This window comes from Nipponia nippon, unplaced genomic scaffold (assembly GCF_047370975.1).
Source record: "Nipponia nippon isolate SJK-2023a ecotype South Korea unplaced genomic scaffold, ASM4737097v1 scaffold_3, whole genome shotgun sequence".
NCBI lineage: Eukaryota > Metazoa > Chordata > Aves > Pelecaniformes > Threskiornithidae > Nipponia > Nipponia nippon.
Genome location: NW_028262347.1, coordinates 127,092,085 through 127,120,066, shown reverse-complemented (window position 1 = coordinate 127,120,066; position 27,982 = coordinate 127,092,085). Strand labels below are relative to the sequence as shown.

General features: G+C 38.1%; 1 protein-coding gene across 1 annotated transcript in view; it reads left to right on the top strand.

The window, feature by feature from the left end:
- CFAP46 (cilia and flagella associated protein 46) overlaps window positions 1–11,386 on the top strand; it is an 81,047-nt gene extending 69,661 nt beyond the window's left edge. Inside the window, exons 54-59 of the mRNA XM_087765970.1 lie at window positions 1,840–1,942; window positions 3,189–3,301; window positions 5,418–5,499; window positions 8,262–8,398; window positions 9,456–9,542; window positions 10,332–11,386. Of these exons, the coding sequence (XP_087622096.1) occupies window positions 1,840–1,942; window positions 3,189–3,301; window positions 5,418–5,499; window positions 8,262–8,398; window positions 9,456–9,542; window positions 10,332–10,468 (659 nt within the window). The 3' untranslated portion in view covers window positions 10,469–11,386. The remainder of the gene's footprint in view (window positions 1–1,839; window positions 1,943–3,188; window positions 3,302–5,417; window positions 5,500–8,261; window positions 8,399–9,455; window positions 9,543–10,331) is intronic.
- Window positions 11,387–27,982: the final 16,596 nt, after the last annotated feature.

Here is a 27,982-nt window from a genome sequence, read left to right as displayed (position 1 = left end):
ATCAGAATAGTACTGCTTATCACCTGTCAAATGGTGCATCAGTGAAACAATATAACCTGTTTCAGGTTCAGGAAAGAAATTAGATTGTCTTATTATTTCTTTTGTATCACTAACTATTGACCTAATATCTCCAAGAAAATAATTACTTGACTAATCTTTCTTACTATGTAATCCAATTAAAAATACATGCTTACTTTCAGGAACTTGCTATAGTATTTTTAATTTTTCAAATATATGCCATTAAGATACAATATCAGTAGTGCGGGTAAGGATATAGGTTAATTGAAAGGATATAATGCTTTGTATGATCTTCTTTGTTATACAAGAAATTGCTTGAAAGCCATGAATGGGCTTGGAAGAAACAGTAGTGAGTGGGAGTGGACTGGGACAGGAACAATTGGATTCACCACACCTATACAGCAATTCTCAAGCTAAAGACTACAAATAAAGAATGTGTAACATAAAGTTTTTGCAGTCCTTTGAAAGGTGAAGGGTACTATGAGAGACACAAACAGCCGTATAAGGATATTTGAGAGGGTTGTTATTTCCTTTTGGAATGTATTTATCAAGGCAGTAGGCATTTAGTGTATTAGAATAGAATAGAATAATTTTCAGTTGGAAGGGACCTACAGCGATCATCTAGTCCAACTGCCTGACCACTTCAGGGCTGACCAAAAGTTAAAGCACGTTATTAAGGGCATTGTCCAAATGCCTCTTAAACCCTGACAGGCATGGGGCATCGACCACCTCCCCAGGAAGCCTGTTCCAGTGTTTGGCCACCCTCTTGGTAAAGAAACACTTCCTAATGTTTCCAGTCTGAGCCTCCCCTGACGCAGCTTTGAACCATTCCCACGCATCCTGCCCCTGGATCCCAGGGAGAAGAGCTCAGCACCTCCCTCTCTCCACGTCCCCTCCTCAGGAAGCCGCAGGGAGCAATGAGGTGGCCCCTGAGCCTCCTTTTCTCCAAACTAGACAAACCCGGAGCCCTCAGCCGCCCCTCAGAGGACATGCCTTCCAGCCCCGTCACCAGCTTTGCTGCCCTCCTCTGGACATATTTATTCAGTCTGACACAAACACTTTAACAATACAATTTTACCTCACTTTTTCTCCCAGTGTGTGCAATAGTTTAACTGATTCACATTCATTACCAAACTCACATGTATCTCAAATGCAAAAAAACTGATTTAGTGGAGGTTTTTAATTGAGATAATTATTAAACCTAAACTTAATGCAAAAGAAGCTACTGAACAATCAGTAGCATAATAGGGTATGTCTCCATATGTTTGCAGTTTCTGCTTCACAGCAGATCAAAATAAAACACTGTTTACACTGTAGAGTGTATCTTTAATTTACAGCAGTGTGAAAATGTAGTCAAAAAAGAGAAAATGAATTATCATTCATTATGCAATGTCCTTGGTGAGCAGAGGTGGGTCTGGAGTCTTGCTTTCTGAAATGAGGGCTCTGGAAACTCAGTTATTTTCTTCATCTACTTAAGTCCTCTCTGAGCCTCTGGAACAGAACTGTATGAGCAGTGCTGGTGTTCTCAACTCTTTACACGTTTCTCAGAGTATCTAGAATTTTTTCTTTGTGCTTTTAAATTTAACCTATCTACTGAATAATCCTTGTCAGTTATAAAATATACTTTTCAAATGGGAATTATGAACAATTTTACTCAGAAAATGTCACAATTGCTACAGTTTTAAAAGCCGGACTTAAGATCAAGTGATGGCCTAAAAAACCCTAAATATTAAATTGTCATTTTAAAATGATTGAAATTAAGATTGCCCAACATCCTTTGTAGCATGTTAAGCTCATAATGATGAAATTCTATTGTTACAGAAGCTTTAAGTCCTTCCCAAAAAATAAAGGAAATCCTAGAAAAATACCATGACCTATTTACACTACAGTGGGAAGGAGTTATTGGCAACATACGTCTTCCAAGGTTTGTAATATTCTATCTGCTTTCATGTTTTATCCATGTTTCTTTTTTAAAATTGTGCCTTTTCCCAGAGGCTTCAGTCATAAAATAGGGTCACATTTTGCTGAGTTGGTAAACACATAGCTAACCATTGTCTTTCTTTCAAATGCATATTTAGATTTGTAGACAGAATATTTTAGGGCTCTGAAATACAGTGCCACAAAGTGATTTAGCCAGATTGGTTGCATCAGAGTTGCTGTATATGTAGATAATCCAATTTTGACAAAAAGTCTACTGGTGCAGTCTTTGATGAATATTGTAAGTATATGTTAGCATAAATCTAATTTCTGGCTTTGATCATAACTTTTTAAATCCAAGTATTACAAACTATAGCATCTCCATGCATGTTGTTTCAGCTGTAAGATTGGAGCACAGATTTCAGAAGCAAAGTAGTGAAGGTACATCTCACAGTTTACAATTTCAAATGTCTGATCGTGAAACTAATACCATTTTAGGGAGTTTATTCATAAACACACTTTGTTCTTTATAGAAGTACTTTACTTTTAAGATCATAGAAATAGAGGGATAAAAGGGATCTTGACAGGTCAAGCAGTGACAAGTCCTGTAAGTGAGTCAACACAGTCATCACTGGAATTTCCTTTAAAACTGCTAGTTTAATCAGTCCTTTGAAATCTTCCCTACTTAGGTAAAATCACTGTGTAGGTACTCTAGTGTTTCTTCATAACAATTACGGAGATTGTTACCTGTTATCAAATTGCATAGTTTTTGCCCCCAGCTAGGCTGATTATTCACATCTGTCTTCAAAACCTAATTTCTTCATATCCTGATGGGTGCATACATGAATACTCCCATGGAATGTTTGGCTAAATACTGTCATTTCAAAGATGTACAATGCATATATATCAACAGGTTTGTTGTTTTTGTTGGTTTTTTTGTTGGGGTTTTTTTTTTTTTGAGAGTCTGGTATTTATCTAAAAATACACTATACCTCTTGTTTACCATGAGATGTTACTAAACTAAGTATACCTCTGTATTAAAATAATGATTAGTAGTAGTTCACGTGAGTTATTACACTTTCCATAGAATTCTACAGTCTTGTTTGTCTCCTTGCTTTGCATGCTGACTTTTCTTATAAATATTTCTGGAGTAAATAACACTGAAGTGTTTGCTATGGATAATTTCTGAAAAACATTCTTGTAAAATAGTAACACAAAAGTAACGTCCTTTCTTTCTTCTTCCTTCCTTTCAGCCAAGCTGAATGGGAGCAGCTGCTGACAAACTGCAGTGCATTTCTGTTCTATGGGATGGAGAGATTCATGTCTCATGTTTTACTCAACAGACTGGTTGCTATGAACATCCCAAGTGAGATAAGCGAACTGAAAAACATTTTTTTAATTACACCACCTTTTGTTCCCAGTTGTGTTTATTTCATACTGTATCATTATCACAGTATTGATGCAGTTAAGGGCTTTTTTCCAAGATCTAGGGTTTTAATCAGAAAAAACTTTGCATTATGTAGATTTTATTCTGTTGCACAGCTTGCTTGTTATTCCTCACAAATAAGTTTAGTCCTTCTCCACTTCCAAACATTGGAATTTCTTACGTTGCAAAAATTAAGTAATCATCTGATGGTTTTCCCAGTAACTCCTCTCCCCTTCTATGGAATTTAGTATTTGGTAACAAAGTATTTTTTATTGTTAAGAACAACCTCTGCAGTACTACTTCTCCAGAATTCCTCAGTCTCCACTCAGGCAAAGCAGAATAGTCTGTCAAGACTGGGTTAATGCTGAATGATTACTCTGGTATTATGAAGCATTTGTAGACTCTGAGAAGGTCTTTTTTTCCTCTGCTTCTTCACAACTAATTAGTCTGTCTGGTGTTGTAGCATAAGGCTTAGATTCAGGACTGGTTTTTCAGATTCACAGTCTTCCTTTCTCCTCCTATTTCCCTTGCACATCTGGAAGAAGCTCAACTTTGGAGTTGTGCTGAATTTGTCAGGGTAGCTAAATTGCTAGCTTCTATCTATATTGTGTTGAGATGTAAAATTGAGAAAGACAGTACACATCATATTGTGAAGCCCTGCAAGTAACAGGAAGCTTCTTCAGGAAGAGCTGATTTTCAAAATGATTTAAACCATGTATATATAAATATTACTGGAATCAGGAAAATATGTCTTCCTATGTACATGGGTCACTCTTGAAAATGAGGTTTCAGCTGTCTGTAGGCCAAATATTCACAGGTCTGGCAACTTTTGGAAAGTTTCTGAGCACCTTGTTAACCCTCACCCTGTGTCCTGCTCTTAAAATATACCAGGATTAATTCTCCAGTGCATCTTATTTCCTTTAATGGAGAATGAACTAATTTCAAATGTATTGATCTTAGTCCTCAAAGGATTGTTCTATTTTCTGACCACCTACACAACTTTTACTTGTTAGCTGGTAAAATTACAGTTGTCTTGCAGACTGAGTTTGAATCTGTTGTAGAGCCAATCTTCATGTTAAAAGTACTTAGCAGGGGGTAATTCAGGAAAAGCTAGAGGGAGGTATTATGCTTGAGCAGAAATAATCAGTTAAACATTAATGTTAAGGAATGACTGCTTAAGGGACAGAATTACAGAATAGAGTCAAGAGATCACAAATTAAACAGTGTCATCTTGCTAGGGGAAAAAACCCAAGCTCTGTATAGGGGTAACTATACAGGAGTGTCATTTGCAAGATATATGAAATAATTCCCCACTGTACTTAGTTTTGCAAAGGTCTCAACTGGAGAAGAATATTGACCAAATAGAATAAGTTATCGGTGGATATCGTGGAAATGTATGTGCGTTCAGATGTATATACGCATATAAAACATACTTTAAGGGGAAATATTGACATATTGAGGGGAGACATGATAATAGCTCTCAAGTAGGTCAAAGGCTTTCCAAGCAGAAAGGTAATTCTCATCTGCTTCGGTTAGGAGAATAAGTAACAGGTTTAAGCTGCAGCAAACCAAAGAGTAGGGAAAGATTTTTAATTCTAAGAGTATTCTAAGTTATTTCACTGGGGGCCTTTAAGGAAAATAAGGAATGTTTGAGATGTGCCTTGGTCCTGACTTGTGGAGAGGAGCTGTGGTAGATAACATTTCCATACCTCCATCTTACAAGAGTTTATAACTACAGAATTGAGTCATATAGGCCATGAGCCTGTAATAAGATTGTATGTGGACTTCATTATTAGTTATGCTAAGGTGGCACAGGAAAAAAATCTGCAAAACACTGTGGAAAAGTGTAGCAAAGTTACATCAAATAATATTAGGATGACTGTATTAGTGTTCTTAATATTTGACAATTTTGGCTGAAATATATAAATTTTATATTAGTTGTTTAGACTGTGTTCAAGAAAGTCATTAACTTAAGAAAGGCCTGATTTACTTATATTCATTATGTTGGTCATTATTATTAGTGCAAATATCACTGCTATAATATATTTTTTTCCAGAATGCCATTTGATGATACTTCTAGATCTGGTGCGATCAAAGCAAAGCTATCAAAGAATTACAAACTCTGATATCCACAAAAGGTAAGATAAAGTTTATTTTGGTAAAGTCCACAATAAGGCAGATTATTTTTATTTCAAAGTAAAGTTAAAATTTTGAGTTATAGATACTCTCATTTACTTCTGCAAGTAGAAGGGCTCATATCTACACCTAAGGAAGAAGTTAGTCTCCTTATCTTGTAGCTTCATTCTTTACATAGGGCTAAATAGGATGAAAGCTCTGTTAAAAGGCAATGATCAAGAAAATATGACACAGAAACGTTGCTACATTACACATACCTCCCAATTCTGAGTTCAAGATTCTCAAAATGTTCCAACTAAGTATATAAAACTTCCCTTTAACAGGTAAACTGTTAAGAGTCCGTCTAAGGTTTCATACACTGAACAGTTTAACAATCAGCCAGATTTTATTTAAATAAATTATTATGGCATGTTAAATAACCTGTTCAGAATCTTTGATATTATTAATCAGAGCTTTTTTAGCCTTAAAAACATCTCAGTATTTTCCTTGCTTTTAAGTTGACAGGTGGCAGGGTTTGTATACTTTTATTGTGTGTCCATTACGAATTCATGACAGATGGCACCCAACAAATACCTTTTAAAGTATTAAAAGCAAGAAGAACAGTTTTAGTGTCCTAATTTTATTCATGAATTATTTACTCCATGCTGAATTTTCAGATAACCCAGTTATACTCTTGAGGGATAGGAGGCCTTGCAGAGGGATCTAGATAGATTGGAGCACTGGGTAATCATCAATGGCATGAAATTTAACAAGAACAAATGCCAGATTCTGCACCAGGGACAAAGTAACGCTGGACACAAGTATAAACAGGGAGAGGAGTGGCTGGAGAGCAGCCCTGCAGAAAGGGATCTGGGGGTGCTGGTTGGCAGCAGGCTCAACAGGAGCCAGCAGTGTGCCCTGGCAGCCGAGAGTGCAAACCACATCCTGGGGGGCATCAAACACAGCGTAACCAGCCGGGCAGAAGAGGTGATTATCCTGCTGTATTTATCATTGGCGTGGCCTCACCTTGAGTACTGTGTGCAGTTCTGGGCCCCACAATTTAAGAAGGATGTGAAGGTCCTTGAATGTGTCCAGAGGAGGGCAGCAAAGCTGGTGACGGGGCTGGAAGGCATGTCCTCTGAGGGGCGGCTGAGGGCTCCGGGTTTGTCTAGTTTGGAGAAAAGGAGGCTCAGGGGCCACCTCATTGCTCCCTGCGGCTTCCTGAGGAGGGGACGTGGAGAGAGGGAGGTGCTGAGCTCTTCTCCCTGGGATCCAGGGGCAGGATGCGTGGGAATGGTTCAAAGCTGCGTCAGGGGAGGCTCAGACTGGAAACATTAGGAAGTGTTTCTTTACCAAGAGGGTGGCCAAACACTGGAACAGGCTTCCTGGGGAGGTGGTCGATGCCCCATGCCTGTCAGGGTTTAAGAGGCATTTGGACAATGCCCTTAATAACGTGCTTTAACTTTTGGTCAGCCCTGAAGTGGTCAGGCAGTTGGACTAGATGATCGTTGTAGGTCCCTTCCAACTGAAAATTATTCTTTTCTCTCTCCTCTCTCCTCTCTCCTCTTCCTCTCCTCTCCTCTCTTAACATAGACCATATAAAAATGTATGTACTTTTATTCATGTCATTTTTGGGACTGCCATAGTTCTGCAGCCAATTAAATTTTATATCCAATCCTGGTAGGTCTGCGTAAATAGCTCTTGACTTTTCTGATTATTCATTCCATAAAAAAGAAAAAATTATTCTTTAAAAATACTGTTTAACCAACGCAACAATGTGTAAGTTAAAATGAGTTGTGTGTTAGATAGGTTATACGCACATCTACATATGTAAATATGCAGATCTCTGAGTGTTTAAACAACCTCCTGGTGTTCTTATTTTTAGTATCCTTTTTCGCCTCCCCCAGACAGCCATTTCCTAAACCAAAAAAAACAATTCCTTAAACTAGTTTTTCCAACTCTGAACTTTTGAAGTCTCACTTTAATAGATTGGTGAATTTATCAACAGGACTTGCATGTTTAAGCCTGAAAGCTTCCAGAAAGTTTAGAATAACATTCAGTTAAAACTAAGTCACACAATTCCATACACAGATAGCATCTCCCCAAAAGATTACAGAAAACTTTATCGTCTTCTGATATAGTTACCATGAAAAGCAGAGGCTAATAAAAACAAAATTCAACCTTCAATTTACTGCAGTTCCAACCTTACAGAGTATCACTCCCTCCCGTCACTAAAACAATAATACCAAAGATACTTGTTTAAATATTCAGCAGTAAAAAATCTAATCCTGCCTTACAAGTGATTTGCTTTTAAGCCTCCAAATTACTGCCACGCTTATAACAAAGAGCAAGCTTTCCATTCTTGCAATATTTTATGTTTCCTTTTAGCAGCTTCAGCAGAACTAAACAAGTTTTTCATCTGATTCTCAACATTTTGACTGTCTTATAAAGGGTATTCTGCAGTATTTTGTAAAAGTTAGTGTGTTACTCCTCTTTTCACATTTCCTGAGATGCCCAGAACAGTAATATGACAGGGAGCAATCCTCATGGTAAAATTGCATCATGAAAAGATGTAGAGAGAAAGTTACCTAAGGTCTTTGTATTAAATTTAAGATACTGAATGAACGTTAGAAAACACTTCATGCCTCGCATACAAGAAAATGCAGTCTGGCATTCCCTTTCCCCTTCTATTAAAAAGCATTGTCTATTTACTTATGTTTTTTGATATATTATGTACATTTTTAGTTTATTGATCTCATACTTTTGATTTTTTTTTTTTTTTTAGTTGTCTACATATTGTTATAGAAAGACCAACAGAGACAGCAATGCTTCTAAGCCTTACTGGTGTTCGTTCTATAATAGCCAACCAGTGGCACACTACCTTGCAAGAGAATGCCGAAAGGCTAGAAATTTTGTCTGAGAGTAAGTATTTGTATTTGTCTTTGTTTGCTTGTGTATTATTTCAGGCATTTGTATGTATGTGCTCATGGAGTGTTTGTGTATCTACTTATCTCCCATCTCTCCTCCTTCTTTGCTCCTCACCAAATTTTGCCTGGAGTTGCTGTACAAGGTAAACTGCTGTTGTGGTTTAACCCGGCAGGCAGCTAAACACCACACAGCCGTTCGCTCACTCCACTCCCCCCGCCCCCAGTGGGATCGGGGAGAGAATCAGGGAAAAAAAAAAAAAGTAAAATTCATGGGCTGAGATAAAGACAGTTTAATAGGACAGGGAAGGAAGGGCAAATAGTAACAACAATAATAATGATAAAAGAATATACAAAATAAGTGAAGCTCAATGCAATTGCTCACCACCTGCTGACCGATGCCTAGCCAGTTCTGGAGCAACGATCGCTGCTCCCCGGCCAACTCCCCCCACTTTATATACCGCGTATGACATCGTATGATATGGAATAGCCCTTTGGCCAGCGTGGGTCAGCCATCCTGGCTGTGTCCCCTCCCCGCTTCTTGCTGGCAGGGCATGAGAAGCTGAAAAGTCCGTGGCTAGTGTAAGCACTACTTAGCAACAAACAAAACGTCAGTGCATTATCAACATTATTCTCATCCTAAATCCAAAATGCAGCACTGTGCCAGCTACTAGGAAGAAAATTAACTCTATCCCAGCCGAAACCAGGACAACTGCATGCAGGAGCCACCGTGTTGTTGACAGGTTGATCTTTGAAGCAGAAGAGTAACCTACTTAAATCAGTTTTAGGGGGGGGGTTGTTCATGATCATATAGTAAAAACAGGATTTCTATGGTGAGGAGCAGTGCCTTAGGACTTGGCAATCTGTAGTTACATAAACTATGTGGAAAACAAAAGCTGGAGATAACTCACATCTTCAGAGATACAAAAGTAAATGTGTAAAGGTATCCCTTTTCATTAAGTTTTAAATGTGAAGACACCAGGCTGTATGGTTGATATTTTCTTGTTTTTCAAAACTTTCATTAAAAACTCACAGAAACTAACATTTCTTTCCAGATTTGTTGAGCATTGGTAGAACAACTGGGCAGACAGTCCGTATTCTTCAAAAGAGTAAGATTCACAGGGAAGGAGATTCCATTAAAAGTAAGAATTAAAAAGCTTGGTACAAAGGACTGGCAGTGCATGTTAACTAGAACTTGATAGACCTATGGGTGGTTCGCAGGTATAAGTGAAATATTTCAGATGAGCTATGACAAATTTTTGTGACACTTCTTAGAAGACTTGACAGTGGGAAGACCACTGATACAATATTATAATTGGAGTGGCTATGTTTTACATATATAACATTCTGGGGGAGACTTTGTCATAGCTCACCAAAAGCTAAAATTTATGCTCTGCTGAACTCTTATAAAACGAAGTAGTGTGACTGAAAAGTTACATCAGGAGTGTGACATGAACAATATAAATGGTATGGATTATAGACTGCAAAAAGATAAGTCGAACCTGCAGTGATTTGACAGTCTGCGTTGTAAAGGGCACACTATATATACGAAATTCCACCTCGCATCTTGTTGGAGAGGGGAGAAGGATTTTTGAGTAAAACAACTCTTAATATACTGTTTAGAAAATGATATAGATATTTTTCATAGTATGGGACTTACCTCTTAAACCAAGGGTAAATAAAATAAATTTTAATTATAACTTACACTGTCATAGAATTGAAGAGAGAGAGAGTTCAGATCAGAAACGCGTAGTTTTCTGCTTTTTCAGAAAATGCTTCTTGGATATAGTGGCTGTTATTAATATTATAAAAAGAATGTAAAAGAACCACAAATATTAATGAAAGAGAAGATGTGATAAATTACTGCACTTAAAGCATTCTTATATTCAGTTGTATTCAGAAATAATAATATTTTAAAAATATTTTTGTAGTGGAAGTGGATTCTCACAGTTCTCCTAGAGACAAAGCAGAAGAACAGACCATTCACACTACCTCAAGTCTTCCTGCAACTCATCCATCGTTTTTTAATTGTGTGTTATATGGTTTACCCAACATAATTATTATGTAATTTGTGTCAGACTTTTCATACTAGCAATACCACTACACTGTGTATAGGGCACACTTTGCATTTAAAGGTGTGGCGGATACTTATTTCTATATGGCCTAAGGAGAGGTGAGCTTAAGAAAATGTACGTTTTGCTGATGGCAGCCAGCTATCAGAACCAGCACAAGCTGATTTCTGTTTCAGATGTAAACAGTTTGATATTAGAAAAAGTGTCAGGAAAACATCAAAGAGCACTTATTTTAGAGATTCAGTTAGTACTCTAAGGTTTTCTGAGCTCAGTGAATCCCTTAAAAGAGTTTGGCGAGTACCAACACATCTTAAAGGAAATTAGGCTAGTATTTTTGGGCATTGAGGCATGAGTGGAATTGGAATGTATCATTGTCAGTACTTCCGTTTGGAAAAAGTTTTCCTTGATGTATTTTATTTTTACATGGAAGCTTTATCAGGAGCATAAGCTGAAAAATTTACCAAGTCACCTTATTCTGAGCAAATTGGTTTTTAACTTTTTATATAGTGGTAGTTGTAGTTTAATTAGAAAAAAAAAAAGTAGTAATAAATAAAATGTTTAGTAAGTTTTGCTTTCTTTATTTCCCTATAGTTTTCCTGAATAACATATGAAGATATATTAAATTATTCCAAAATCCCAAATAAGATTTTTATGTGTATAGATTTTGTAACATGCTCTTTTAATCAGCAATGCATTTTTAAAATACATACTTTAAAACTTCATTTGTAGTGATAACAGTAGAAATAAAGGTAAAATAATTTAGCACTTATGGAAAATACAAGGATTTGATCATTATTGCAGCTAAAACCATTTTAAGAGTCTCTTTTTTTTTTCCAGTAAAATGGTGATGGTTGTTTCCTGTGATACATTTTTTTGTGTTCCTGCTAGAGCATTAAAATGGCACTGAAAAGACACTGTTCTTGTCTACCTGCTGTGCTATAGTTAATTAGAGCCTGATAAGAGTTATAGGGCTATGTAGACCATAATTACAAAATCATGACATGCAAAATACTTTTTTTATACACACAATAGAATATAAATTTGTGCTTCCTTCCCCCTTGCTCTCACAATTTAATTAGATGATCCTATATGAACTGCAGCTGCTCTGTCAAACCGTGTTCCATAACATGCATGATTTTTATTCCCTTTATACATATTTTTCTTTATTTAGACATAGGACATACATTTTTTTATGGCATGTATCTGGGCATTCAGTAACAATACAAATTAAGTAAAGAAGAGATCATAGTCTGTACTTAAGTTATCCAGCCTGAAAATTAAGGATTTGGTGTAAGATATTTTAAATTCTCTGAACTTGCCATTTTTCACCAGATATTGGCATGAGTCCCTTTCCCCAAGTTCTCTCATTTATTTGTTTATTTATTTTTAGGTCTTACCAGGTACCTTTTCATTGCATCACTATTACTCAGCTGCTTTTTTTAAATCCTGTGCATGGTATTTAGGAAACTCAAGTATTTCTGTGTTTGAAGAAGCAACTTCTCTTGAATGAAGCAAATGTCCACTATATTGTTAATTTCTTCAATTATTTCCCAGATTATTTCCCACATCATTCTCCAGCACATTCATTGCTATGAAATTCTATTTCCCTGTGATTAATGGCATTTTTTACCTGGAATGCCATCTTCCTAGTGCTGTCTCTTTTTCTGTAACATAAAAGTCTTTGGAAAAAATGGGAATCATGAAGTCTTGTCTGCCTTGCTACATGACAGTTTTCATGAATTTGTATTAACTTTCACCTTCTTGAAAGGAGAAATTTCATAAATAGTAAAGTCCAGAAAAGTTTCAGTGCTTCAGAAATGACAGTGGTGTTCTTTGAGAATAACCCAGGATAAAAACTGCAAGATTGCAAAGGTTGGAAAAACCATTGATATCCAGGTACAATGGGCTTATTCAATAGTTTACTGCTGTGGTTTTATTTATGAAACTGATGGAAATAACTTAATCTACCAAAGTGTTTTTCTCCAAAAATATTCCCATTTGTATTTGATACTTTAGCCCTAACTACATTGCAACAACCTCTGTCAGAAAGATGAATGAGTATGACCAAAAAATTCTTTGCAGTCTGACAGCACTGCTTTATCAGAAAGCATTGATAAAGAGCAATGGCCTTATCCAGGAAACTTCAAGCCTGTAAGCTTTACTTGTTGAGAGTAAGATATTGGAAATACTAATCAGAGAAACTGGCAGAATACCTACAACTGGGCAGTGTATGCTGGGTAAGCATAGTAAAAGTGGATAGTATGCATAATTACATAATATATCTGATTGGCATTTCTGAGGCATTAAAAAATAATTGACTTAGGGCCACTAAGTGTAGTCATAACCAAATTGCCTGGGGTATTAGCAGAGTGTTCTCTGTCTCACTGTGCTAAATACCAGTCAGTAAAATCATTAATAGTAGTAGGACTACATGAGTAGATGATAAACTGTACTTTAGGTGACAGTGGATATGCATTCAGTGACATAAGAAGACATCTAGTTCATTCCTTCAGGAATTAGTACCAGAAATAATATCTTCTTTTCCATTATATGTTTGTAGCAATGCGCAGTGACATGATTGTACAAAAGTAAAAAAGTCACTTCAGGGAAAGATATATAGCAGAATTTGGAATGATTTCAAAAGAGCAGCAGCATAGACAAATTAACATTTTTATGTTTCTTTTAAATTTACAATGGCAATTTAACGAAGGAGAAGAACTTGCTTCTTACAGAGGAAGGATTCAGCAGCTCAGCTGATACAGTTTTAGAGTTCAGAATGCTTATCTGTTAAAGACAGTAAATATGAATGGAACTGAGCAAAGACAGGTTGAGAAGGAACACTGTAGAAAATTTCTGTTTCAGAACCTGATTTGAATAAGCAACTAAAAGCTTCAAATTTTCTGACATTCTTCAGATTGTGATTGAAAATTTAGGCAGAAGGACTCCTCTGTGAGGACAAAGTGAGTTTTAATTAGGAAACATGAAAAGACCCCACTTACAGTTAATGATAAATGCACTGTAATATGCCTAATGAGTCTCAGCATTTAAGAAGCTAAATAAGTCCTAAATTTACATCTTTGTCACACACACAAACATTTTCTGCAATTTAGAAGCTCTTGCAGAAATGTAATAGTTCTCACTTAAGAATTTTAGGGTCAGCCAGCTCTGTTCCAAGAAATGGGACTTGACAGATAGTTTAGGGCATATTCACCAGACCAAATTGAAATGTTTCCATTTATTGTTAGGTCATTTGGCCATCAGCTGAGAATTATAAGGCAACGCCTACTCAGGTGGAGTCTAGAATTAGGGGAGAGAGTGGGAGTGAAAAAACGAAAAAGAAAAATAGACAGGTTCTCAGATGCCTTCCGTGATCATGGAATGAAAACCATGTCAGGTTTCAAACAGACTTTGCAGAGGTCTGGGTAAAGGTCATCTCTGTTCAAGTCAAGGTTCAAAATTTAAAAAAAAAACAGCACCAAAAAAAACAAAAAAAGGTGAGGTGCTCTCATAGCAAATTATCTGGACTAACAATAGCAAGCTCTCTCCCCACAGAGTGAGCCAACAGATGGTGGCAATGAAAGCAAAAGAAATCTTCTGTGTGCAGCACAGAAGGAGCAAAGAGGGATATGTTTATCTTGTAGCAGCCTAATATGTGAGGCCCCCAAGAGGATCCTTGGCTTCGAATTATTCGGAGAACAAAATAGTAGCATAGCCACACAAGGTGCTATACTGCAGGTTTTCATTCTTTAACATTCAATATGAAATGAGTGGACCAAAATTTCCAGCTGCAGATACAAAAATGGAATTAAGACTGTTGCTTACATATAAAATTTTGTATAGAAAGAGTACTCCCTAATGACTGCAATGGAAATAGTCACGATGAAATGCTGATGTGATTATTTTAAGCCATTCATTAAATACATATGAATAGCAAATTCAAAAAGCTAAGTCCTAGTATTTATATCGTATAAATAGAATCATAGAATGGTTTGGGTTGGAAGGGACCTTAAAGATCATCTGGTTCCAGCCCCCCTGCCATGGGCAGAGACACATTCCACTAGACCAGGTTGGTCAAAGCCCCGTCCAACCTGGCCTTGAACGCTTCCAGTGACTGGGCACCCGCAACTTCTCTGGGCAACCTGTTTCAGTGTCTCACCACCCTCATCATAAAAAATCCCCTCCTTATGTCCAATCTAACCCTACCCTCTTTCAGTTTAAAAGCAGTGCCCCTTGTCCTGTCACTACAGGCCTTGGTAAAAAGTCTCTCTTCATCTTTCTTGTAAGACCCCTTTCTATACTGAAAGGCTGCAAAAGGGTCTCCTCAGTGCCTTCTCTTCTCCAGGCTGAACGACTCCAACTCTCTCAGCCTTTCTTCATAGGAGAGGTGTTTCATCCCATGACCATTTTTGTGGCCCTCCTCTGGACCGGTTCTAGCAGGTCCATGTCTGTCTTGTCCTGGGGACCCTGAACTGGATGCAGTACCCCAGCTGGGGTCTCACCAGAGCAAGAAATTATTTTTACTAAATAAAAAATAATTTTAAAATATTTTTATCAAATAAAAAGTAATTTTCTAAATTTTGGAGGAGTATTCTAGAGAATGCTCTCCATTTATTTGACTGTGAGCTGTTAATTTTTAAAATATTATATATTGTTCAGCAACTTGGAGGTAAAAATCCTGCTAACTAATGACCAAGGAATAAATTACAGTAGATACAGCTTAGGACGTATGAGCTCTCTACTAGAAAGACATTGGCACAAGCCCAAACAACAAGAATAAAAGCTTCTGAAAATATTTCATCTACATGGCACCACATCGTTCCCTTGTGCTGTACCTATCCATACAAGAAATATTAAAGTTAGTGCTATTCCATGTATCAACGGCTTTAAAATAACTTTCTGAATTATGTCTCAGCAACATAACAAATCACATTATCAATTAGCTTTTATAACAGAAATGACATTTCATAATATATTTGAGCATGAAAAGAACTGGTCAGCTAAAATTTATGTAATCTAAAAAATGTGAGGAGAAAAAAAATCATGGTGAATTTATTGATAATATTCTAGGACAAGAATATAATTTGAGTAGTAGGTAGCTGTCCAAGAAAAGTGTGTAGTTCTAAATGGTCTGCAGGGAAGAACTGCAGCAAGTTTGCTACAAAATGATAAAACAAAAAAAAAAGAGAAGCTCTGACATTAGTCCCTGGTGTAACTGCTCTAAAATTAAGCTGCCATAAGCAGTCATTCAAGGGTTGTGCATCACACGTGCTGCTCTCTCCAAAGCTAGGATACCTGGTCCTCTCGGTAAGCCTGTCTCCCCACCTTGCAAAGGGACGCGGCAGAGCAGATGCCAAAACTTAGCAGCTGATGGCTATGGGTATTTGTAGGCGGGGAAATGAGAGCAGATGGGAGGTGGTTGTAAAGACACATTCCCATGACTATCTAAGCCCATTCGTCTGAGTTTGAACACTAATTTAATGACTTTACAACCTGCTAAGCCTTCTGACCTCTGCTTTGGCACCCTGTCTGACCTGAAAGCTATCCAGGAATAGGATATCGGAGGGCAGCCAGCCATCCTATGTGAATACCTGTCACTTCCTCTGTATATCGTGGATGAAAGACCAGCTCAATGGCTGTAAAGCCACAAGGTAGAGCTTTTTAGAGTACCTCTCAGGTATTAATTCATGTCTCCAACTGAAGTGTCTTTATGTGGCTACAATAACACAGTTACTATCATGGATTTTAGGAATGTGGTCAAGTTAAAACTGAAGGCATGTTTACGTGCCCTGAAATATTTACCAGGCGTGGAAGACCTGAGTCATTACTCAGGTAATGAGTAGATAGAGTATTTCTCTGCCAGTGAGAGCAGAACATGAGTGGTCTTTCATGAACCTAGTAGGTACCATTTTCAAAAACAGCAGTCACAGAAGTCTTCATTTAAGTATAAGAAGAAACAATTGTAATAAATTGCAGCTTTCCAGAGGGTTGCCTAAGACTTATGGTACAAGGTATAATTTTAGATCACTTAATCCTTTTTTTACAAAAATGCAGTATGATATGTCAACAATGTTGCTGGTATGTAAAATATTAATTATAATATTCCCTGAAATCTGAATCTTGCTATCTATTATTATACATGTGTATATTTTCAAAGATACTAAAATAAACATTGTCATCACAGTAGTGCATCTCCCATGGAATATATTGTTCCCCTGTCAAGAGAGTATACATACACTAAGTCAGTGTTAAGTTTAATACAGTTGAAGCCAACAAAATAAAGACCCCTTTCAGAAGGCTAAGAAGACAAAAGAAATGAGAAGGGAAATAATCCTCAATAATCGTAATTGTAAGCCTTAGTGTTTTGCGTCACCATCAGCAAATGAAGATGTCGTTAATAGAAATGACATACATTTGATTAGCTTCCTGAAAATTTTCCAACATAACATCCCCCTCTTTTAACTTAGCTTTTCATTTTGGCGGCAACGTCCATTACTATGGGAAATATTTAGGGAGATATTTCTTCATCACTGAATTACTACTGTCATTTATTTTTCCTTTATTTCATATAATGCTTCAGCCTAACACATGATGGCAGAAGAGGGTGAAAACTGGCAAGATGAAACCGAAAGCGAGAGCAGTACTGAGCTCTAGTATTATGTTCTTTCCTATAACTGAATGTTCGTGACCTATTAGTTTTCTTGATGGTCTCATACTTGACATTTATCATTTGAAACTGTTAGGAGAAACTAGATGTCCACGGAGATGAACAGCTTTTCCAGAAATCTCCAACAGGGCTGCACTAGTTAGGAATTTGTGTTTATTTTCTGAACATACATCTGAAAATATTTTTAATGATGTTCTGTATTTCCCTCTAGCCTTTTCGATGGCTTATTTTTTTTAAAGGAATTAAAGTTACTGTAACAAGACAAGTTTCTTACCAGAATGGATGATTCAGACTTCCATTTTTATGGGCCTACTGTACCCATATTCAACAATTCAATAATTCAAGAGTTGACATAACATTTCCATGTTACAGCTGCACTGAGATAACCTACAGATGAGAACACTGAAGTAAATTGAATTGGGTTCATTATTGTCTAAAATTCTTTTCAATTTGGGGGGGTTTGTCTTAATTTTGCAGAAGTCAGTCAGTTGTGAAAGAAGCCAATAGTAGCTACACTGCAGGGAGAGCTGTAGAAAACAAAAAAAACAACAACAAAAAAACCCAACTCCAGCCAAACCCAAAAACCTGGGTTTTTCAGAAGTGGACCGAGTAATTTTCCTGGACAATCATATGCTGTACTGACTTCCTTATGAAAATATTGTATATTATGGGTGTTTTATTATCTGAGTGGGTACTGGGTACTAGGTCATACTTACTAATCGTATCACAGTGACTGTGTCCACACTGCTATTCTCTGTCTTCTTTTTCTGTTTAATGCCAAGATTTTAAGAGACAGATCACTGCTCACAATTTGTTTTGATTAGCACAATGAAGGCATGATCACAGTCGATCAGTAAAGGAAAATGGTTTCATCCTGCAGGCCAGAAGTGTTAATTTGGAAAACTGCTATGGATGGCATGGAGAACAAGCTCGTAAGTACAAAGCGAACTTGATGAGAGAACAGTCACAATGGAATTACAGGTAGAGCTGTAATCTGCAGTATCCTGGAATAGAAGAGGAATGTGGGGGGAAAAAAGTTTGTGATAAAAACATTTAGTCTGCTTGGAGCAGACATCTTGACCCTCATTCTAGTATTAATGCGCTTGTCTGCTGAAGTTCTCAGCATTCTTGGAGCAGCCAGAACAGTCTGTTCTTCTACTGATGTGACAGGTACTTATTAATTACCTGTCAATACGCTGTCAGAAAAGTAACTAAGAGTTTCTGTTGGAAGAAAAGAATGAGTTTCCAAAAATATTTGCAATTCTGTCATGTCCTCAGAATTTATCTGGACTTACAACTCTTGAAGCAGCTTACAGAATATAAGATAAACGAGTATGAAGTATGCTGCAGCTGAGGTATGTAGATGGCTATGTGTAATCATTTGCTTAATCCTGGTAGTGAGGTAGCAGCTAAACTGCATATAGCAATAAGCGTGATATTGGCATAGTATTTAATAGAGAAAAAACTATTCCAGTACATGGTCACTGAATCAGGACCCCGATGTCACTTAGAAGTCATAAGAAATATCTAAACGTACTGTCTCCGTCACTGACTAGTAATAAAAGGCTAGAACAAAATGTATTGGCTCTTGTAGGAGCTCACACCTACCAAATCAGTGATATCCACATAAAAAAATGCAAGGACTCAGTTCAGAAAGGGTTTGGAGAAAACAGTGCCATCTTTTCCATGCAGACAGTTATGCAGCACAGTAAATACATCCCAAATTCCCAGCCCTGGACAGCCTTCATCCCTACCTGAGGTAGAGTGCCGTGAAATGATTTTTCGAGAAAGCAAGCAGGTTCAGTTTTTCCTACATGCATTAGTGCCCTGCTAGAGCATCAGTCACAACATCTAAGAAATGTAAACTGGTACTCTCATTGTCATATACAGCAGCCACTACTTTTATGGCTTGCAAAAGTAAATTGAAATGTTTTCTCTTGTCATTGTACTTTAGCTAAGTCATTTTGAGTCTTGCTATTGTATTCCATTACACATTCTTGCCTGATCTCTGTCTCCTAGCTATTCCTGCTGATGAGCTTCTCCTTGGAACCCAGAAATGCTAGTCAGGTCAGGGCTCAGGTACTCTGTCTATGCAGTAGGTAATCATCTCCTCGGTTGCCAGCACCCAAACATGCAGGCCTTGGATGTTCACGGCCCTACTCCCGCTGCAGGTACACAGACTTCTTATCCTACTCACTAGCTTATCTTAGCAAATGGAGGTTTACTCATGTTCACACATACCTTCTCAGAACAGAGGGCATGCCCACGCAGGATATAGTTAGAAGTAGGATTAATGAGATGAGAGGATAGCTTGTGCTGATCAAGTGCAGGTCTCAGTCAGACAACATACTGATTAGCAGCCTGTTTACATGCAACTGAACCCCTTTAGGCCCTTTCCCCTCTCTTTTTCTGCACCTGATGTATCTTGAGCCCTCCTTTTCCCCACCTTTGGTCCTTCCTCTAAACATCCCATAAGTCTCATTAATTCCCATAAACACTTTAAAAGATCTCATACTAGACTTTAAAACTCTAGAACTGTTTTTCCCCTGCATCCTATATTCTGCTGTAGGCAATGACCCCCTTCAGTCTGCAAGGCATACAGGAAGAGAGTTTCTCTCCTTGACCCATCTCAGTGAGTTTCATCCCAGGGCAACAGGCTTATCGTCCTCCTTCGATAGCCCTAAGAGTAGCAACTTGCTTGACTCCTTACATTGTTCAGGTTACTAGAGTTCCTTCCTTGTCATCGTTCATTTGATCCTCACTGGGCCTTTGTGTTTATGACGATTAGCCGGCAATCTTCTAATGTAACATCCCAGGTGCGTGCTTTCTCCTGCACTGCTGCTCAAGACCAAATACTAGCTCAGATGCACATGGATAAAGATCTGCTGGGGTAGAGTGGGAACGGACTTCTTCAGCTGAGGAAGACCATACCGTGGAGATACACGGTCAGTATGCTTTGCCTGTTGTCTGTCTCTTCTAGCAAAATGTGAACAACTTAACCATGTTCTGAATTTTTATCATGTATGGAACAGAAAGTGTTTTCAGCTTTTAAGTTATAACAGCATAGCTTTAGCTTTTAATTACACGTGGTCTGTGTGGACGCCAGATGGTTGAGAGGTATTTCATCTGCAAGCACTTGTTCCTTTCTGTGCATTCCGTGACAGGGCTGCAACTAGGTGCACGCATCGTACGTGCATAGAAAGGGAATTCCACAGTCTTACTGACTTCCAAAATGGCATAGCAGCCAACACCGAGACATTTGTAACCAGGTATCTCTATCAAGTATTTATACGCTGCTTGTTTTCCTGACACAAAAGTATGTGTTACGTTTCCAGGCAGAGACAGAATTTTAGCAGTACTATTCCCATAAGTAAGAGAGATGTTAATTTTGCTCCTCTGGCATAGTCACATCTGTGCAATGGAGCCGTGCCTATGTTTGTACCAGCATACTGGTTTATGTGCTATTTTTATAGTTGTTTTTTTTCTCCTCCAAGAGAGTTCATTAGTATTTGTCCTGAATGACATTGACTTTTATTCCACCTGAAAATACCTCTTTAGCATTTTTTGGTTATTAGTATTGCAAGTACTGATGTTAGAAACCTAAATGGTACGTATATTGAAATAAATTTGCACTGGAGTTCTACAAGCCTTTGTCCTTCATCAGTATGATTCAAGGGATGTGGCCTACATCTGTACTCAATCAAACAGGGCTATGTTGGCCAATATAATCTAATTGGTTGACATTTTTATAGCAATTCATTGAGACTAAAGAGAGATGACTACATTAATATCTTGATGCAGCTAGATAATAGCTGAGCTAAAACTGATGTGCCAAATTACTGAAAGGCTCTTAAATTCTCTTACAGATTTTAACTCTTTGTGACAAAGAAAAGGAAAGAGGCTTCAATATAAATGCAATAAAGAGAAAGAATAGTACAATTTATAATACAAAGTATTATAATAAAGAACATTATCATAAATTTTCTAAGAATCTTCTCTTCACTAATCATTTACAAATTGTATTTCTCAATAATTGAGATGAGAATTATTGTTAATGTTCATGACTCTGTTTTCTTGGATAATCATTTTCACTGAGGTCAAAATTAAACAGAAAAGGTTTTAGCTGATGAATATGTACTTTATTCCTCTAGCTAGACTGTGAATAAACTTGTCTGCCCTGCATACATCTGTGGGAACATTCAGGTTGGAATAGTGGTAGAGGAATATCATGGAGACTCAAAGCATATGTGAATGTGGACCTACTTAGGCTTAGACAAGTCACCTCATCTCACTGAGGGATCCCATCAAAACTCTCCCTCCTTTGTGAGTGTTTTTGTTGTGAGAAAAGGTCTCCTCTGAGTGGGGTCACAGATCTGCAGGTAAGAGCAAGCTGAAGAACATCAGAAGTGTTTTATTTTGGGGGTTTTGGTCTGAGCTGGGAGAAGAAGTGAATGGAAGAGAAAGCAGGAAACAAAGAAAAGGCCAGCTAAAGCCAGAAACACGGAGAAATGTGTTTCTCAAACTTGGTTTGATTGTTAGTTGCCTTTTTGCTTTCAGAGCCCTCGGCAGTAGAGACTCAGTGTGGGCAATGAGTAATGAGACAAGGTCTCATTACTCCAAAGTGGAAACTCTGACATGATTAAGTGCATTTTTACCAAAAAACAAGGTAAAAATATTTGCAAAAGGAGCAACGTGATTATCATGAGATGCAAATGGATGAATTAGAGGTTAATCTTCATCTCCCCTACTTCAGAGCTATGCTGGAATGATCCTGCTTATGATGAACTTTTGGTAGAGCTGGTCCTTAATAATCTGCCCTTCTCCATGCCCTTTCACTCTGAGCAGGTAGTATCTATCTATCTCCTCTAGCAGTACTCTGCAGTTACATGTGATTTTAGGAGAAACAAAATCTACATATTAAGACATTTGTAGCTTCAAAAAGCAGTAGCAAATCCCTAGAGAAGCTGTGTTTGTTGCCAGAGCAAGAACATGAAAACTTTTTAAAGTGCACCAACACATCATTCAGCGGCTAAGCCCTCACCTTCTTCCCTGCTAGTGGGTGGTGAGGTGAGTTATCTTATGACATTTTAAAATGTACTCTTCCTCTAGATTTGAGGCTATGGAAAATAGCCTAGATGATAGTGTATTTTTAAACCTCAGCATTTTATCTCTTACTGAAATAATTGATTTTGAAAGCTGTTTTGATTCCCCCCCGCCCCGCCCCTGCCAAAATTCAGCCAGGAACAACTTTTTATTTCTCAGGAATGTACAGCCTTGAGAACAGGGTTGGTTTGTTTGGGTTTTTTCCATGACAAAGTGCTGGCACAACTACAAATGCAGAGCAGCTGTGGTGGGCAACTGCAGAAGACGTTGTAACTAGGAGACGGCGATTTCAAGCAGAATCTAGGCAGAGTTTAACCATAGGCCTTGGCTGTAGAGTCCCGTATGTTAGCATGAGTGACCTGCTATATAACCTGAGCACATGCCATGACGTTAGTATACACTGCCCTTAGCAATACCGCTCCTATGTGCTGCTTGTAAGAGCTCATTCCTATGGAGATGTGTAAGTGTAATGCTCTCAGTGAACCTTGGTGTGCCAAATAGAAAGTTTGGCATTGTACAGATAGAAGATAGGTGACTTTGTTCACTTGGAAGAATACCATAAAGATGTGAAGAACAACAAGGTCGGAAAACCTCACCATGGATGGGATCTGGGCAGTGTGCCATGATCTACAAGGAAGGACTCGTTCCGTGCTGAAACAGCTGGGACTCCCAGCATCAGAAGGGCCCTAAGATTGCTATTACCTTTTCCATAATTTCCATTTTTTTTACTCAGTAAACCATTTAGCTAGCCTTGAGTGTCGGTGCCTTTCTTACTGTTACCCCAGAGGAACCAGCATGACCTCATAACACAACAGTAGCTCTTATGGCAACCATAATTTATATTCCAAAAAAATAAAAATGCTATTCCCATTATAAACAAGTAAATTGATGGATTATTGCTGACATTTTTAAGAAAAGCACAAAGTAATTATCCCCCAGTGTCATGGAAGATTTATAGGAAGGGCAGTTATTTTGTCTAGGTTGCATCATTAAAATGTAATAAATGATCACAAAGCAGAAGAATGGTGTAGTGTTATGTTGCTAATTTTGCAAACTGTAGATAATGCTATAAAACATTTTTTAGAAAAGGGATGTGATTTCTAGGCATACTCTTGGCGGCAAAACAAAAATTCAAGGACACAAGAGGCTGTTTACTAGTCCACAATCAAGTGTGAGCACATTGACTTTGGCAGCATTCACACCTTTTAGTCATGAAATATTAAGATCTTTAACACCATCCATTGCATAACTTACTTTTTGTGCATGGTAAAATGGTCATGCCATGCTCTTGCCACATAATGCAAGAGGTGTCTCTTCAGTCACTGTGTGCAACTCTTAAAAAAAAAAGCCTGCCTCCTGCCCCTTGTTTTGCTTGTAATTCTAAAAAAATTTTTATTGTGTTACATTGAAAGACTTAGACTTAAATATCAACTTTTGGGAACTCTGTAACACTTTGTGTCAGGGCTTATATTGCTTGGCTGGACTCCTACCAACATAGCAAGGTGTTCACGTGTTTTAAAAAGTACTCTCTGACTGACAGGCAGGAAAAAAGGTATCCTCCTCCTGAAAAGCATTACTGAAGATATTTTAACATGAAACCCCCCGCTGATTCTGTTAGTCCTTGTTTGGATCAAAGATGGGAACCTCTCGTAGAGACAGTATCTCACTAGAGTCGGGGAATGTTAATGCTGGAGAACTGGTAAACATTTACAAAGGAAATTTGTTCCTATGTGCAGAAGGTAAGAACCAATGCCTTGTTCAAGAAAATGGCTTTCCCCACACTTATGGGAGTACTCATATTAATAAACCAAACAGAATCTGGCCCTTAACGGAAAATACTTGTGAGGAACTGAAAAATAACAGTTATGGACAGTGAGAAATATTGCTGACACCCTGTGTTTTATGAGAATGATTGATTAATTGTTGTTCAACATAGGCTTTGCTTGATGGAAAGAAAACATTTGTGATGCCTCTGTGGTCCTATTAAGACTAATTAATTCCTTCTCCAAATGAAATGAAGACCAATCAGACTCTAATATTAATTTTCTGTTTGTCCAGAACCACTAATTTTCATATCACCCTGTCGCAGCTTACATTTTTATGTCTGTGCTTGCTGCATGTCAGAGTGTTTGTCTAACAGGGTGGCAAAATGATGTAAGACAACCATAAACGTAATCTATTATAAAGTGTGCTAGAGGGCTAGTGTGAAAGGAGTACAATTCAGATCTTAACAGTGGTAGTTAGGCCATGAGCTACATGTGGAATTAGACATGAACTGTTGCTCCATAAACTCTCAAGGTAGAGCTTCACACTAGAACACAGGTTTAGATGATGAACCCTTGTGTGTCACTTAGATCCTGCTCAGGTGTTTTTTAGTATATTTAATTAAATTATGAACTTCTCTGTTGAAAATAAACTACTGATACCTTCATGCTAATCCCACTGCTCCTAACAGACTGTGAATGAATGCTTGCTTATCCCTATTTCTCTGATATGCTTTCTTTACCTCCTCAATGTCTCCTGCTTCTCTGATACTTCCCTTGACAATGCAAATACGGTTCTCTCCAGAGAGCTGCTGGGTGCCCGGCACCATCCCCAGCCATCACCCTGAAAGTCAGTGGCACCTCATCTGCCATGTTCTACTTCTGTGGCTCAGATTACACCCCGCTCTCTCAGGCTTTCACGTGTTTCACCCTGATAAATTACTTCTCAACAAATGTCTGTTAACATCTATAAACCTAGCTCTCCAGATTACATTTCCCACTTGTTTTTGTGGTACTGATTACATCCGGCACCGCATCTCGCAGTACTAAACATTGTTTTCCTTATGATACAACTCCTTGACCAGTCACTCAGGGCATGAGACTCTCCTTATCTCACCATCCTCTAAGTTCAATCCTTTTTCCTGCATAACCTAAGCAATTACCTCCACTCCTGTGGATTCCTCTACTATCCTTACTAACAGCATGCAAATCTAGCTTTTTATTTCTAATGTGTCTCCATCCTTCCTAGCCCTGTGTTTTAGCCAGCCTCTGTTTTCTGAATGTTTCACAGTTATTTTCGAAGTTGTGTGTCCAAAACTGTATGTCTGATCATCTCTTCTGAGATTTGCACGGCTGCTACTCTTTCTTCCTCCCACAATCCTGTTATCGTCAATTTTTCATAATTGTGATATATATTTTTTCATCATTCTTTGGTGCCATTTTGGATCTGTACAATGCTTCCCTAAATTTGAGTGAAGTCTGTGAAGTCTGTAAACACTTTTTCTCTTCTGTATGTCTAAATACTATGTCACACCTTTAATTAATGACCTGAATAACAGCAGAACAGCTGAGGGCAAACAGTAAGAAAGTGGTTAAAATTCCCTTTCATTTTAAAAACTAACACCTTGACAAAGAATTCTCTGTGAAAAGAATACTGTCAGCGCTTTATCGTCATCCAGAGAATGGCAACAATTGGAAGCCTCTAATAATGTATAGGAAAATAGGGTTTTTTTCCCCCGTGTTTTCTTATTATCTTCCAACTTTAATAACCAAAAAAATACAGAAATGCTGCAGTTTCTAAACAAATTTTTCATTTTTTTTTGTTCGAAAAGTCAGTCCCTGAAAGTTATCTCAAAACTGTTTCCTGTGAAAAAAATGTATATGACAATTGGTTTTGCACAGAAAAAAAATCACGTTAGAACTTTTGACTCTGCAAGTACTCAGGTGGCTGTCGCAGGAGTGCTGCAGGCGGATAGGCAGTGCGGAGCCCTGTACCTAACCTGGGGAGAAAATCTTGCCTTCTCTTTCTAGCTTATGACCAGGCAAAAGGAAGCAGGGCTTAATGTTGAGACTTTTCAGTGTATTGCTATATGTTCTCTCATTCTGAGGATTCCTGCTTTGTTCCTATTGTGCCGTAGTTCTCCCTTTTCCTCACAAAAAAGCCAAGGTTATTTGTCTGCTCTGTGGCTGAAGTGTGAGCACTGCCCTAAAGCGCCTCTGTGAATACCCTTATAACGCTTTGAGTGCAGTAATTCAAAGCCTGGTGTCAGACTATCCCCCCCCCCCCGCCACGCACAATAGTAACGTGACCTGCGGCTAACCTCGCCCTGGCTACTAACGTATTAGGTGGGTGTGTTTCCATTTTTGTTAGTTGGAGACACTGCCTTTGACTATCTTTACAAACTGGTGTCCTCCCTTAATTTATAGATGCAAACCAAGTTTTCCTTGGTGAAATAGTCTAAAAGGCTCACCAGTACCACTTCATCACGAGTGACTTGTATTGAGGATGATATTGCCACTTATCAGATGGCAAATCTCACTTGAACTTGCTATTTTCTAAGGTTTTCCATGCATAGTTACATTATGTTTTTCGTTGCCATTACTTAAGTTTTGATGCTCTATTTTGTACTACAGAGCTACACTCTATGTATTCTCACCTTCTCAGGAGATAAAATAATTCTGTTGCTTTTAATTAAATACTAACACTTCTGCCAATTCTTCATGATTTAATACATCTAATACCATTAACATGTGATTAACCTAGGTCAACATATCCTTGAAGGAGAAAATCTGAGTCTCAAATGCAAGAATTTTTGCTTTCATATCATACCTCACTGTTTTAACAGACTAATGAGCACAAAAATGTGCATACAAATAATAATTGAATGCCTTACCCTTCCTATCTCACAATATTTCCAAAACATTTAAAAGAGGCATAGGTATCTATTCACTTTTCTGCTCTAGATCCCACAGCATTAATGGTAAAGAATGTGAATCACGAAAGGATGTGTCTGTCAGAATGCAGTTCATAGTTTGGGTTTAAGATTGAGCACTGCAGAAGTTCAAGCCCACCGAGACCAAAATTATACTGTAAAAGACAATCATCTCATGACATTTTGTGAGATGAATATGAAGACCATAGATGTCTTGCAGTGAATTCTCATATGTGCAGTTCATGGTGTTATTTGTAGATTAACGCCCCTCTTTGGATTTTACCATTCTAAAATAAAATCAGGGCATTTGAATCTGAACAATCCTACTCAGAAAATATAAAAAGGATAAGATTCAGATTAATTTTGAGTCAAGGATGAGTTAAGAGGAAGACCGCAGTGTACAAAAATCGCTTATTAAAAATTAGGTTTTTGAAATGTTACAAACGACTTTGCTATGCCTTGCAATTAAATTTCTCTAACAAAAAGAGAATTGTCAAATAGCTACACAGCTTGACACCTCCAGGGAAAAGGGTGGTGAGGCCTGGATGGCATAGTTATGGCTGTCCTTTGTGGGAAATGTTAAAAGGTATTCCAACAACAAGAGATTCCTACAGCACCCACTGACTTGCACCGTTAAAGGTAGGATGGTAGAGTTAACCAGACTGCCTACAGAAAGGCAGCCCCTGGATACTCACAGGTATTACTTCTTGAGCAGTGCCTTCTTCCTGACCTTGCCCCTTGCTGGAGACCACGTCCATGCCTTGCGGTGTCTGGCATGGCAGCAGCTATCACTGGGCAAGGAAAACTCACCATGATGCAGACATTTCTTCTGGAGCAAGGGTATAGGTACCCATCCTGCCCTCCCCACGTTTGCTCATTCACTCCAGTGATTAACTCCAGTAGCTCAGCTTCACGTCAGTCCTGCCCTCCAGCCTTGCAGTCATCGCGCTTGGTCTCCAGCCGCAGGAGCTAGGCAGCACTTCATGGGCACTTCACCCCTTGCATGGTCAACCACCACTGCTTCCTAGCTTCTCCTCTTCTTCCGCA